Below are 14,893 nucleotides of genomic sequence, written 5' to 3'. Positions count from 1 at the left end.
ATGATCTGATCCTGATCATTCATGTATTAGACATGTGAGCGAGGATATTCTATACAAAAGAGTTTGTATAAGACCAGACCACAAAATGTTTAGTCTCATTATATAACACCGTTCATAATAGAGACTTTCATTTCACTAGGATGACCATAGGTAACATGCCCTTAATCCTGAGCGAGTTGTGAACTCCTGCTTATGAGGGCGGTCTTTTGATTTGTATGGGTGAGAGTGGCCAGATCGCCGACTCAACAAGCCTACCATTTTGGGGATTCGTCTTATTGGAAAGTTGGGAACTCAGCTACATAAGATGGAATTTACTCCTTCCCCGAAGCAAGGGTAAGTAGATAAATTGCTCCCTTAAGGGCTGATTCCGGGTCTTGAACAATTTGATGTTACACCCTGTCTTGGCTCGAGAGGGGTTTAGTCATAGTGAGACTATGATCTATTGTTCATTAGAGGGATCAGTGGTACTTAAGGAGTTAGTTGTAACTACAGGGACAAAACGGTAATTTGGCCCAACTGTACTTATGAGCAATTTATAAAGGGTCATCGTACTGTTGAATGGTCCAATGGACACAGAAATATATCTATAGTGCGAAGAGTGAAACTTTCAGTTTTTAGTGGAGTGTCCAACAGTTAACGGATGGTGGATAATGTGATTAAAGAGTTTAATTAATTATTCATGTACCATTGGAGCTTCAAGCTACAGGTCTATAAGGTTCCTTAGTAGCTCAAAAAGATTTAGTTGATGTTAAGTTTTTGGGTTATTTTGAAATGTTCAAACTAATAAGAGGGAATTTAATTATATATTATATAATTAAATTGATTCAATTATATTTAATATAATTGACATAATGTATTTGATACATTATTGTTTAATTTGAGGAATAAATATTTGAATGAGTTTCAAATAGTTGTTAAATTTAATATAAATATGATTTATATTAAATGTCATAAAATAGAGAAAAAGAACTATAGTTTATATTGTATATGATGCAATATTAAAATTATAGGTTATATATATAATATGATAAGTTGATTATCATATTTATTTATATTATTAATTATTTGATAATTATCCCCTTTTTCTCTTTAACCACCTTAGTGGGAGGTTAAGCGGTTTATTATGGCAAAGGGAATAAATGAAATATGATATATTATTCCAAATAGAAGTGTTATACGATTGAGAGATACACGATTTGGTTGAGAGCCTATGCGATAGACTCCTTTCTCTATACGATTGAAGAAAACTCTATGAGATAGCTTGTTCTTCATTCAATCATCTTCCTCCTCCAAACCACAAACTCCCTCTTAACCAAAATAGTCAGAGCCCATCACTCCTGGATTTTCACACCGAGAATACTAAGGTAACCAAGTGGTAATGTCCTTCGTTTTTGGTTCGTGTTCTAGTTGATGTTTGATCGAGGAGAGTTCGTTGTTGTTCGAAGTGTTCGTGAAAGTTCGAGGGATTAACATGAAGAAGAGTTCTTCAAAGGTATAATCTCTAAACTTTGTTTCTTATTCAAAAACATGCTGTAATTTATGTTATAATGCATAATTTATACTGTTTTACTGTAAATGTTTGCTTCAATCGAAATGGGATTTGGACTATCTACTTCCGCTCATAGGTTTTCTGTAAAACAAGTTCCTTTAGATAATATAACATGTATAGTCCAAATCAAAAGAAGATACATTAAAGGAGATAGATCAAAGTATATTTCACCCAAGCTTTTCTACATTCATGATCTTGAAGAAAATGGTGACATTACTAGGCAACAAATTTGTTTGAAGGATAACCAGACAGACTTATTTATAAAATCATTACCAACCGCAATCTTTGAAAAAGTGCACAGAATTGGAATGCAACGACTTAGAGATCTTAAGTGATGTTTTCATGAGGGGAGCAAATATATTATATTTTTTTAGGAGTATAAATTTTATGAAATAAGTATTCTTTTTCCTTCACTAAGGTGTTTTCCCATTCGGTTTTTCTTAGTAAGGTTTTAATGAGCCATATCTCATATATATAATGGGTATCTAAGGGGGAGAATTATATATATTACAAAAAAAGGTTTAATTTAGAGGCCCATTCTTAGTGTCAAAGGACCAAGTGACATTTGCCCAGTACTTCATGTGTTGTCCATGTGTCTGAAGATTACACACTATTAGTATCCATGTAATCCACTTTCTACTTGTCAAATTACCTACAAATAGGGATATTTGGTGGATTTTTTAACATATGCACATTGGTGAGAAAAAATCTAATTCAAATTTCCATTTTCCATATTTTCCATATTTTCTAAATTTCATATATTTTGTTATTTTATTTTATTTATTTATCATTATGATATTTGTATATTATTATATTATATTTCTCTATATCCGTGTTCCGTTGTGCTCCTCAATTTTATAACAAAAGGTTCATGTTTGCTTCCATATATACTTGATTGATCATTTTAACTTTGAATAGCTTTCAATTTCATTAATCAAAATGAAACTTGAACTTAAATTAGTTGTAAATTTCAAAATTTTCAATTAAAATTAAAAGTTAGGTATGAACTAACCATACTCAAAGCTAAGCTGCAAATGTTGAAGAAATTAGCATAAAAGAAAGAGAGACAAATATACTTGAAAAAAAGAAATTTTTATTAAAGAAGTACAAATATAGACACTTTTGAGAGAAGCATTATTCATGTTGAGTCTTATGCCATAAAGCCTCATAATTAAATAGTTATTTGATACAATAATTGATTATTTTATATATGCAATAATTAGTTATTCATTACAAAAAAAATTTGTTATTTAATGAGACTTAAAACAGTTTGTAGTGGATATACGAGTGGATCATGTTTCATGTAATAACCTAAAGGGTCTATCGTACATGGATTAAGATTGGATCTTTTATCTTGATAACACTATGGATACGACCTACTTTATAATTGTTACAAATGATTTGATCTAAATTCTTCTTATTGTTACAAATGATTTGATCTAAATTCTTCATGTGAAGACATGCGAGTGGGGGTATACAATAAGTTTGTATAAGATCAGACCATGAAATACTTATGTTGGTTTTTTTTACCCTTAATTCAAAATTAATTAATTTTAATTAATTAATTAATTAATATTTTGATGATAACAAACCTACTTTTATTTATTAACAATTTGAGCATTTTGAAGTGTCCATTACGTAGAGCTCGAAACAATGATTTCAACGCAATTAAGTGATTCACCTAAATCGAACCTCAAACGAAGAAGGTATGACTGAAACAAGCTTAACGAAAAATCCTGAGTTGATTTTTCTAATCAAAGTGGATAAATTGAAAGGTGTCACTTGGAGCAATGGAGAAGTGACACATGGTGAGCTTTTGAGTTATGGATTAGTTTTTTTTAAAAAAAAAAAAAGTTTAAAAATAAAATAAATTTAATATTATTTTATATTTCTGTCTAACGGTAAGTTTTGGACTCATGATCAACATTTGCTTTTTGTTGGATTTTAAAAGAAATGATTTAAAAAATATATATTATTATATTATTTTTTGTTTGTATCTAACGACTAGTTGAATTTAAAATCCCCACCATTGATGTTTACTTTCCAAGATCCAATGGCCAAAATTAAAGTTGGTTTCCAACATTTTCTTCCTCTATTTAAACTCATCTTCTTCCCCATTCTACAACAATTTTACACTATTTTTTCAATCCTCTATAACTCAAAAAGCTACCATTGTTGTTCTCTCTCTATACTTCAATTTTCTTCTTTTCATCTTCTTCTTGAGAGAGTTATTTTATGTTGTGAGGATTGATTAGTTGTGAGCTAAAATTTGTAAATCCACTCTTATAGAGAATTTGTCGAGTGTGCTATTTATTTTCGAAACTATTGTAAGGTGGACTTTTGAACTTGAAAAAAGAGTCATTGTAACGGTTTGATCCTCAACCACAGAAATGATCGGGTTTATTTTTGCGTCTAGAAAAATAACATTGCATGGCTTGACTCTAAGCCGTGGAAAGATTCAAGTTCACAGTGACATACCCCATAGGAGTTTGGAAAATAGATGTAGGCCAATTATGCCGAACCATTATAAAATCATGGTGTCAATTTTTCTATCACTCCCCTATTTAATTTTGCAATTAATTTATCATTATTTTTAATTTCTTGATTATTTTGAATTAAGTTTATTTACATGAATTCATTATTTAAATTACTTGTTAGCAGAAAGTTTGTTAATTTGCTTAATTGGGCTCACATTAGTACAAAGTTTTAATTTGTTTAAATAAACCCTAATCACTTCCCCTCTAAGATTGTCATATTGATCCTACAATTGGCGTTGAGCCAGTTGTTCTCTTGTTTGTAATAAAATTTTCATAAGCAATTTTAGATTGATATCCATTGTTTGAATTTGTCACTTGTACTATTGGTATTAGAGCAAGAAGCTCTTCTATAAACTATTTTTATAATATTATCAATATTTTGATTTATTTGAAAAGCTTAATTGCTAGAGTTATGGAAACTTTAGAAGGTCAATGTGTTGATACATCTTCGCTATCCAACTTTCTGGATCAGAATCCTAGACCTCCCTCTGAACTTCCAAAACAGTTTTATGGCAAAAAAAATTAGGAAATATGATAGGAGATTTCATTGTTGTGGACTATGATCAGGAAAATTTTTGTTGAGGAGAAAACATGAGGGTTAAAATCCATTTAGATTTCACTAAACCCCTCAGATGAGGTATCAAAATCAAGACTTTATCTTACCCAGATGGCAGATGGTTTGAGATCCACTAAGAAAAACTTCCAGATTTCTGATTTCATTTTGGTTGTATAAGCCGTACAACTAAAGATTGTCCAGCTGCAACCAAACATAAGGAAGGAAGCAAAGAAGAATCAGATCAATATGGTCAATGGCTAAGATTTCAGACATTACCTCAGTTCAACAAGAAAGTCTCCTCTTTAAATAAACCAGCTGACAAGATTTCACCTATATACAAAACAAAAGTCTCACAAAAGGAAGTTGAAACTCCCAGTAACTTTCAAAATAAAGAATGTCATAAGATTAAAACTCCTTCTGAAGATAATCTAGAAATTACTATCTAACATCCAAATTCTATTCCTTTTGAGGACATTTATGCTCCTACAATCGGTGATCAAAAGATTGAAAATAGAGAAAAGACGAAATCTGCTTTTAAAGAAAATATCCCTTTAGATCTTAATCTTTCTTCCAGCCTTGAAACATATTATTTTTCTGAAAATTCTCCTCGTGCTGAGGTAACATCTAATAAATCTAACTCTAAGAAATTGAAATATTGAAAGAGGATGTTGGGTGCAAATTTATATTTAAAACGGTCCATTGATTATTTTTAAAATGGTCCGTTGATTAATTTTAAAACGGTCCATTGATTATTTTTAAAACGGTCCGTTGATTAATTTTAAAACGGTCCGTTGATTAATTTTAAAACGGTCTATTGATTATTTTTAAAACGGTCCGTTTATTATTTTTAAAACGGTCTATTGATTATTTTTAAAACGGTCCGTTTCAAAGCTGAAGGTCTATAAAAGGCGAGGCCTTTAGCAGTTCGTAAAACACAGAATTCATTTTCATAATTCCTCACTTCATTTTCCTCTCCTCCTCCATCTTAGCTTTCTAAGCAGTGAGTTTAAAAAGGGTGTACGTTCCGATCGATAATGGTGCCTTTCCGATTAGTTTTCATTTGGTTGTTTTATCCTGGAGATGACGTGACAATTTTCAGACCTACTTGCACACTTGGGCAGAGCCGCGAAACGTCTTAAAGAGAGCGAGCTCCGCGGCTTAGCCTATAACGAGTTTCTATTTTGCAGGTTTTGATCTTCGCTTGACCACCGTGGCTTGATGGTTTACAGTTCGTCGTTCTGAGGGCCCTGCCGTTTCCAACAATTTAAAGACGTTTCGACATCATTAATGGCCCTCAGTAGAAATAATGAGATATCTGACCTCAATCGTCCATTCCGGTTCGAAGGAGCGAACTTGAAGCGGTGGAAGCAAAAAATGTTGTTCTTCCTCACTGTCAAGAAAGTTGCCGAAGCTTGTACCAGCACTAAGCCGATCATCCCTTTAGAAGAACCAACTGAACAACATATAAAAGAAGCTACTGACTGGGAGGAGAAAGACTTTCTATGTAAGAATTTCATTTAAAATGGTTTGACTGATGATCTGTATGACTACTACAGTACAATAAAAACAGCGAAGGAGGTCTGGGATGCCCTACAAAAGAAGTATGACACCGAGGAGGCCGGGTTGAAGAAATATGCGGTTAGCCATTATCTCAAGTTCCAAATGACGGATGACAAATCTGTGGAGGCCCAATCTCATGAACTCCAGAAGATAGCCCACGAGATAATTACTGAAGGTATGCCTTTAGACAAACAATTCCAAGTTGCTATTATTATTGATAAACTGCCCCCCTTGTGGAAGGATTTTAAGAACTCTTTGAGGCATAAGACCAAGGAGTTCTCCTTGGAGAGTCTTATAACTCGGCTATGGATCGAGAAGGAAGCCTGGAAGAAGGACCAGAGGGAGAAGATGAACGCAGTACCTAGTAAACTCACCTCTTCCGTGGTAAAACCTGACCAAAAACCTAAGCGGACAAAGAGGAAAGGTCAAAACCGGCTCTAGCAACCAGAACCAATAGAAAAAACAGAAGCCCCCTTCAGAAGAAACGGTACAGTTCCTCTGCTTTAATTGTAATAAACCTAGGCACATGGCTAAAAACTGTAGGAACAGGCGTTGTCCTGCTGATCAGGCAAACCTAACAAAAGAACCGTTAGTCGCCATGATCACAGAAGTAAATGTGATCAGTGGTTGTGAAGGGTGGTGGATAGACACTAGCACGACGCGCCATGTCTGTCATGACCTTAATCTATTTAAAACTTATATTGAAACTAAGGATAAGAATATTCTGTTGGGAAATTACCACTCCATGAAAGTTGCTGGAACCAGTGAGGTGGAATTGAAGTTTACCTCTGGGAAGACCTTCATGTTAAAGGACGTTCTGCACACTCTGGAGATATGAAAGAATTTGGTTTTAGGCTATCTGCTCAACAAAGTCGGGTTTACTCAAACTATAGGGGCAGGCCTATATACCCTTACCAAAAATAATGTATTTATAGGGAAAGGGTATGCAACTAAGGGAATGTTCAAATTAAATCTAGACCTTAATAAAATGAAATCTTCTGTGTATATGCTGTGTTCTATGAATATTTGGCATGCTAGACTCTGTCATGTGAATAAAAATTTAATTAGTAACATGATTAGGCTGGAAATGATACCTAAGTTATCCACGAATGCTTTTGATAAATGCGCGTATTGTAGTCAGGCTAAAATTACTAAAACTCCGCATAAATCTGTACTTAGGAATTCTGAGCCTCTAGATTTGATTCATTCTGATGTTTGTGAATTTGATGGCATATTGACTAGAAACAGTAAAAGATATTTCATTACTTTTATTGATGACTGCTCGGATTTTACTTTTGTATACCTGCTGAAAAACAAAAGTGATGCTTTTGATGCCTTCAAACTTTTTGTTTCTGAAATAGAGAATCAGTTTAATAGAAAAGTTAAAAGAATTCATAGTGATAGGGGAATCAAGTACGACTCAAATAGTTTTAATGAATTCTTTAACTCACATGAAATAATACACGAAAAGACCGTGCCTTATTCTACTGAAATGAACGGAAAAGCCGAAAGGAAAAATAAAACTTTAGCTGAGCTAGTAGTTGCTATTTTTCTTAGTTGAGGAGCCGCGTCTAATTGGTGGGGTGAAATCATAATTTCTCCTCTAATTCCAGCGGAATACATACTCCTCCCTCAGGCCCCTAACTAACAATATTCCCCTGGGCCCCACACAATCTCTCAATTCTCTCATACGTGTTATATACCTTGCTCTCTCTTATCTCTCACACGCTTACATACATACACCTTAGTGACCTGAGGCCTATCAGAACCAAAGGACCACTCTCGACAGTGACCTGAGGCCTATCAGAACTAAAGGACCACTCTCGACTAGGAAAGAGGCCGGAGAAATGAAAACAATGTATTTCAACCTTGTAAAAATTAGATGAGGAGCGAGATCGAGAACCGAAGAGTGAGTAAGAATCGAGGAGTGAAGTCCATCACATGTACATTTTTGTTCGATTTAGTAATTTCATCAAACAATGATAAGTAAAAGATTAAAAAAAAAAGATGTTTAAAAGTTTGGTCAAATATAATTTGGGCCACTAAAAATAGGTCATCAGCCGTAATTTATCTTAAAAGATGTTTAAGTATCTTCTTCTTCTTCTTCTTCTTCCTTTTTTCTTCTTCTTCTTCTTCTTCTTCTTCTTTTTTTTATTTTTTTTTATTTTTTTTTATTTTTTTTTTTTGCGGTGCTGTTAAAGAAGTATGCTGGGGAAAATGGACAAAAGTTGGACCTTCAGATGTTCCTTGGCTTTGTTGGATTGTTTGTTTTCTCTGGCTCATGATGGTTAGGTGAGCAAACTTCAAATGGTTTTCGAGTACTTTCTTAGTGGCTTTTTCATTGATTAGTGGAATCGTTTTTAGAGATTATATGTTTTAAAATACATATTACTGATCATGGTCGAGTTTGAATCCTCAATCTACATATTACCGGACTCATAAAAAAGTATATATTTGTTTTCAAATTTATGAGATAAATCCTTAAATTTGTATTTGATAAATTGGTTTATGAAAAATATTATAAATTGTATTTGAATTCTCAGTATTACTCACATGTTACACAATCACAAATACACGATGAAATCCATGAGTTTTTTGTTTTTTGTTTTGGGCCACCAACTATTCGCACCTGTGTATTTCTACCGTTCAATCAACACGATCCGAATGGCATCGATTTTGTCTTATGCATTTTATGACGCCTATCTTTTGTGCATTAGCAGTATGGCCCTTGGCAGCAATAGGCATTGAACCCAAGTTTGCATTTCCTAAATCAGCCAAAGTGTGGAAATCATTGTAGCCAATTGCTTCCTTGGAAATTTCATTGCTGATTACTTCTGGTATGTTATAGAGAGAGACAGAGAGATTAGCAATCTTTAAGAAGTGAAGCTTTAAATTGAATAATATTTGGTTGCAGTTTTATAGGCCATTGGGAACCATTTGGACAAGCCCTTTGGTGGCTGCACTAGGTTCCTCATTAACCATTCCACTAGCCATGTTGACTGATATTGTCACACCATTATTATCCACTTTACATTCTAGGATCAATTCAGTTAAAGACATCAACTTACTTTTAAGAACAAATTGAAGTTGCTTCCCTATTGAATAGATTTGCAAACAAAAACAGTATCACTTCCTAATCCGGTCTACCAAAAAAACGAAACATGGGCACCGTCATTTTCAGATCACATAAAAAAGGGTTCAGATTTTTTCCAACTTGATCGCACCATTTGATTTCAAATGTAGTAATATTCTCTCTGTTTTCTCTCAGGTTTTTGTAGGGTTCATAGCTGCCAACCTCTCAGATTGGCTGACACAAAAGTTGAGATCGATATTCAGCATAGCAAAGCTCAGAAGTAATTTTAAAGGGTGGTCCAACAAGAATTTTGAATGTTACACAAAAGTTTATAGAGAAGCTGCTGCTCAGAAAGTCTTTCTTCAGCCAACAGCAAATTTTGATTTTTAACAACTTTTTTAGAACATTTTTGCAACCCATGTCAACAGAGTCGGACTAAAATTGCCATAAACTTTCATATATTCATGTCAGAAAATGGATTAATCAGGAGAAAGTGGGTCAAAGGAGACTTAAATTCAGTATTAATCACGTGTAATAAAAAGGGCTGAAGCAGCCTGTCATTCTACTGTTACTGCACCAGATCCAAAAGGAGCAGCAGCCCATATGTTGCAGTCTCAAGTTTGAATCAATAGGTGGTTCTCCACCAAAAAAAAATTGATGGATAAATTTCATAATCAGAAACCTTCCCGAAGAACCAGGAATACTTAGTTATCTAGAGAGAGAGAGAGAGAGAGCTCTATAATTAGATTTTTCATACCTCTTTTTCATGGTATGTGAAGAGAAATCAGTAATCTGCTGAGCCACAACTTAGTACTGAAACTCCAGGGCAAGCCCCCAATATTATTTGAATTGTGAATAGGAGTTCAAAAAAAGTACCAAAGAAGTTCCCTTCAAACAGGGATCTGAGTCTCCTCTCTGAAAAGTTACGTGACGCCTGTATCTCCTACTAGAATGTGTAGGCATCCACTCAGAGCTCAGCTTGTCACTGAGAAATATATCGATTACTGGCTTTCATGGAAAACAAACATATTGATGAAATCGATTGAACTTCAACCGATCTCACCTCATGATCAAGTTTTCCTTCTAACCGAAATGTTATGAAGCACTCTGCTTCTCACTTGCCTTGTAATAGAGCATCTTCTGCACATAAAACATCATGTATCCTTGTGCAGCCCTGACAATGTTTTCATTGACTTGGGTAATCCAAGCATCATCGCACTTATACCATTGATTACTTAACCGCAAGTAAGTGACATAATGACCAGCGTCCAATTTTCCTTTGTGAGTAATAACAGCAAACAACTCAAACTCTGACGACGTCTCGTTACAACCATCTTGTTCATCTCCATCAAAAGGAAAAATCCTATTCCCAAATCGACTTCTCAAGATTGAAGATGAGAGGTAGGGTGCCATGTCTAAAGAAAATGGAAACTGCAAATAACGATCCACCTTCCTTGACATTTTCCGAACCGAAGAATGCTCAAATCTTTTAATGTGGAAACAAGAAACTAATGGAAGCTTTCTTATGGACATTTGTTTGAGAGATTCCTGCCGCACCTGACACTGTTGGCAGAAGAATTTCTGGTCAGACCCAAGTTTTTCGGGTCTAGTGAATTGGTCCAAACAACCCACCAGGGAAGATAATCTCTGGTTTTGGCTTGAGTTCATGCAATCTGCCTCCCCATTGCAAGAAAGATTTGACCTTGCGGCTGCCATCTTTGAAGATCCCCCTAGATTTGGTTCCAGATCCAAAGAGATATCTACACATGGATCATAGGTTGTTGATGTGAAACCGCAAGCCATACACATGACATCAGATCGCAATATGCCAGAAAATACTCTATGAGCAATACAACAATCTCCATTGCCTGCACTGGAAAAGAGACGGGGATAAGTTATTCAATACTAAAATGAAGTTATCTTATAAAATAAGAATTATTCTCACACACAAAAATGAGAACTTATTAGTTAAATGCTGAGGCAAAACAAAATCTAAAAAACAGTCCCATAAAAATTCAATTCAAGTAACTTTAACAACATATACAACATTCATCTTTTATATTTTCCCTAAGCAAGGAATGAAATGTTGGGGCCTTAATTTTATCTTTCTTTATTTGTATTGGAAAATCATTGAGAATTAGAAATTTTGACAATGGTGGGGAGATTTGTTATGGAAATTTTCTAGGACTCAGTGATTATGCATTATCAAGAAAGATGAGAAATGGTAGAAGGCGACTGTCATCACCCTATGACTAAAAGGTTAGCAAGATTTTTCACCAACTGATAATGGAATGGCCACTCCTTGTTCTGACCTTTCCTCATGAATGGGTTCATAATTGTCAATGTGTTCAACAATGCATCTTGGACTCAAACAAAGGGATTGCATGATAAACATGTGAGGTGGATGATCCTACTCATAACTAATAACCAAGATGGTTGAAAAAAGTTCGACTTACAAGTGAGAGGTAGAAAATACCATCAAGCCAGCAGGTTGAGTTTGGAAATTAGCCCTAAATCTTTGAGCACTTGTCAACTCCTAGAGCAATAGCAAGATTCCTAGACTCAAGTCCTGCAGTTAAATTTTATGGTTACTTCCCAACTTTATTAACACATCACTAAGAATTATCTTGGCTAGGGAAAAAACACACGCTAATACAAATAAAAAAAGGTGCTTGTTAAAAATCAGTCTAAGCTGATCATCTTTCGTATATGCAATGCAGCAGATTTCATTCACATAATATGCCTTGGGGTTATCCATCGACTGTTGACTGGGCTTTTTAAGTGAAAATTTAAATGCCCACTTAAGCAGCAGCTAAAGATTTAACCCCCCACTCAAATGAGACATCTTATCCAAGTAGTCAATTGGGGATGTACCAAGCTATTTAATGATGCAGAGTGACTGACCAGCCTTATCATGGAGAGCCTATACAATTAGTAACTTTTCCAGCCTCCATTCATCTATCTAAATGCCTGGAAACCAAGATTCTAAAATTGGACCAATTACAGAAAGATGGTCAAATGGGAGAACTGGCTAACCCAGGAAGGTTCAACTGCTGGAGTTTATTTCTTTGGTCAGATGTAGGTTTCAAAACAAGTGTTGCAGCACCAAAATCAGTTGAATTTCATTAAACTCGAAATTATGGGGCTCACAACTCAGTAACAGAGAATCAAACTTCTAGATAGTATTAGAAAAGACAAATACATTGCACTTAAACTCCATGAGGAGCACTTCCTGCAATAAAAATGTGTTCGAGAAGTGCCTAAATCACTAAAGGAAATGTGACATTGAAAAATACATAAATTCCACACACAGAAGACCAGTAGTGGACCATGATATAACCTGTCATGTTTAGAAGATTCCGCATACAATTTGGTATTGACAAGAATAGGCTATCATAAGAAATGCTACCATCTACAGAAAAAATAGCATATTTTGCAACAAAACTAAACCTGAATATGATTGATTCTGCTGTTTGACTTCCAAGAAACCAGTGCAAAAAAGGAAAACAGGAAAGAACAAAAGAGGAGAGAGAGGGCAGATTTGAAAAAGTAAATACCACATGTACATTATTTGAAAAAGGATCTGAAACCAAACAGGAATATTGGAAAGCAAGAATTTACCTTGACTGTAAGGTTTGCGCCGATCTTTGTCCACTTTTTCGTGGATGCCTTCAAGAATAGAGATGAAAAATTCGTGTGCATCTTGTTGTTCATAACTTGCGAGGTTTGCAGCATGTTGCCACCAACTGCAATAAGACATAGATTGGGTGGGTCGGGAAAAAAAAACCCATCTTTACAACGATAATAAAGAAAACTAATCAAACATTCTACAAAAGAGAGAATCAAGAGCTCGAAATGCATCAAAATGAAACCTGAATAAAAATTTTGCTGGACTGTAAGGGGTCCGATCGCCGGAGAAGACAGCAGAAAACATAGCATCCAGATCACAAGCTAAACAGATGCGCGAATTTTTACTGCCATTCCCATCATTAGCATTCGAATTTATATTGCCCCCATTGACATTTCTCTGACAAAAATAGCGATTATGGCGATCGCTCAAGAAAAAATTCCTCAACGGCGGAGTATGCAGTAATGCTTGCAACACCGAGTTCATAAAACACGTATTCCCCAAATTATTCAATCCCCGCAACCCCCAAGGCAACTCGGATTCAGAACCCAGATTGGAATTCGCACAATCAAGTGGACTCGAGTTAGCACCTACTAAAACCCTCTCCCTCAGATCCGGTATCCAGGGCTGATAATCAACCCTCCGCCGCTTCCTCAGATTCTCCGGTGGAAGCAGAGGCTGCGACGGCGACACTCCACTGGAAGACACAGCATTCCCACCAAGAGTAGACGCCGTCGTTTGCGCCAACACCACCGCAGCGTCAAAGTCACGGTCGTAAACCTGGTCACGGCAAGCACAGCAGAAAAGCTCTGCACGATCGACATCGACAGCGATCTCGTGACCAGGCGGCATTGATTCGGCGTGGGCAGCAGCGTGGGAATGGGAAGGCGGAGCGTGACAGGACACGGCAGCGCAGGTTACACAAGCGTAAAGCCTAGGACGAGCGGAATCGCCGCAGGAACCGCATCGGGGGACCTCGTTAGGGTCTCGGCGTATGGCGGCGCGGCCACCGGGGGGCTTGACGCGAAGACAGTCCTGGAGAAGACGGAAGGATTTGGAGCCATTGCGAGAACGGAAGTCGGCGAGATGGGGACAAGAAGGAGGGGAGATCTGAGAGTTGAAAGGAAGATTTGGGTGGTGGCGATGGTGGTGGTGGAAATTGGAAGACATGGAAGGGAAGGTGAAAGCGATGGGGAAAGATGGGGTAAGAAATTGAGAAGAAGAAGAAGAAGAAGAAGATGATGATGATGATGGTGTCAGCCCTAGATTTCATAGACATAAGCTTCATGAATTCCGCCTATCAACGGCTGAGATTGCAGAATGGGGAGTGACACAGCATGGTGGGCAATGAGGATGAGCCATTCTTTATGTTTTTATGTTTTTATGTTTTTATGTTTTTTTTCCATTTCATTTCACCATCTTAATTCTTCCACTCTTGTTTCTTGTTGTGTGTGTGTGTGTTTTTCCCTCCCATTGCAAATTTTTGTATGGAACACTTCACCCCAATATTCATAACACAATTGAGCGTAAGAAAAATTAATCATTGCATTAGAATTATGATAATGGTCATCCTTAACGTGATAGTGTATAAAATGTAGTAGTACACTTTGATATAAGCAGATGATTAGATTTTTTTTATTTGTACAAAAAAAAAACCTAAAGCGTGATATAAATTATAATTATACCTCAAACTTTGAAGGGTAAAAAGTGAACCTCAAAATTAATTAAAATTTAATTCTCAAACTTACTTAATTGTAAAAATTATAATAATTATACAAATTATGAGTTCAATTTTTATTATTTGGGAGTTTAATTTTTACTAAGTTTGAGAGTTCAATTTGTTTAATGACCCAATTGGGTGTAATTACAACTGTCACCATAATTTAAGATTAATTTTTATAATTTATCTTTTTCTTTTTCAACAATATATATATTAACTAGTTAAACTAAAATGTCAGCATGTAGGAATTATATCTTAAATATTTTTAAA

General features: G+C 35.5%; 1 protein-coding gene across 1 annotated transcript; it reads right to left on the bottom strand.

Moving 5' to 3' along the window:
• Positions 1 to 9,708: 9,708 nt before the first annotated feature.
• On the bottom strand, positions 9,709 to 14,296 carry LOC120079661 (ubiquitin C-terminal hydrolase 22-like). The gene is made up of 3 exons (XM_039033950.2): positions 13,148 to 14,296; positions 12,897 to 13,021; positions 9,709 to 11,143 (listed from the first exon to the last, which is right to left on the bottom strand). Exons 1-3 carry the CDS (start codon positions 14,071 to 14,073, stop codon positions 10,371 to 10,373), a joined length of 1,824 nt encoding a protein of 607 aa, XP_038889878.1. The 5' UTR covers positions 14,074 to 14,296; the 3' UTR covers positions 9,709 to 10,370.
• Between the last annotated feature and the right edge of the window lie 597 nt (positions 14,297 to 14,893).

The sequence above is a fragment of the Benincasa hispida genome, chromosome 6 (genome assembly GCF_027475165.1).
Source record: "Benincasa hispida cultivar pf3 chromosome 6, pf3_genome.v1.1, whole genome shotgun sequence".
NCBI classification, from domain to species: domain Eukaryota; kingdom Viridiplantae; phylum Streptophyta; class Magnoliopsida; order Cucurbitales; family Cucurbitaceae; genus Benincasa; species Benincasa hispida.
This window is presented reverse-complemented; position numbering and strand designations above follow the sequence as displayed.

What these genes read in the sequence shown, in the direction of transcription:
- LOC120079661 (XM_039033950.2), bottom strand. Translation starts at nt 14,073, where the DNA reads ATGTCTTCCAATTTCCACCACCACCATCGCCACCACCCAAATCTTCCT. An exon ending in CCAGCAAAATTTTTATTCAG is followed by an intron (nt 13,022 to 13,147) that starts GTTTCATTTTGA and finishes GTCTTATTGCAG; the next exon opens with TTGGTGGCAACATGCTGCAA. An exon ending in GCGCAAACCTTACAGTCAAG is followed by an intron (nt 11,144 to 12,896) that starts GTAAATTCTTGC and finishes TTTCCAGTGCAG; the next exon opens with GCAATGGAGATTGTTGTATT.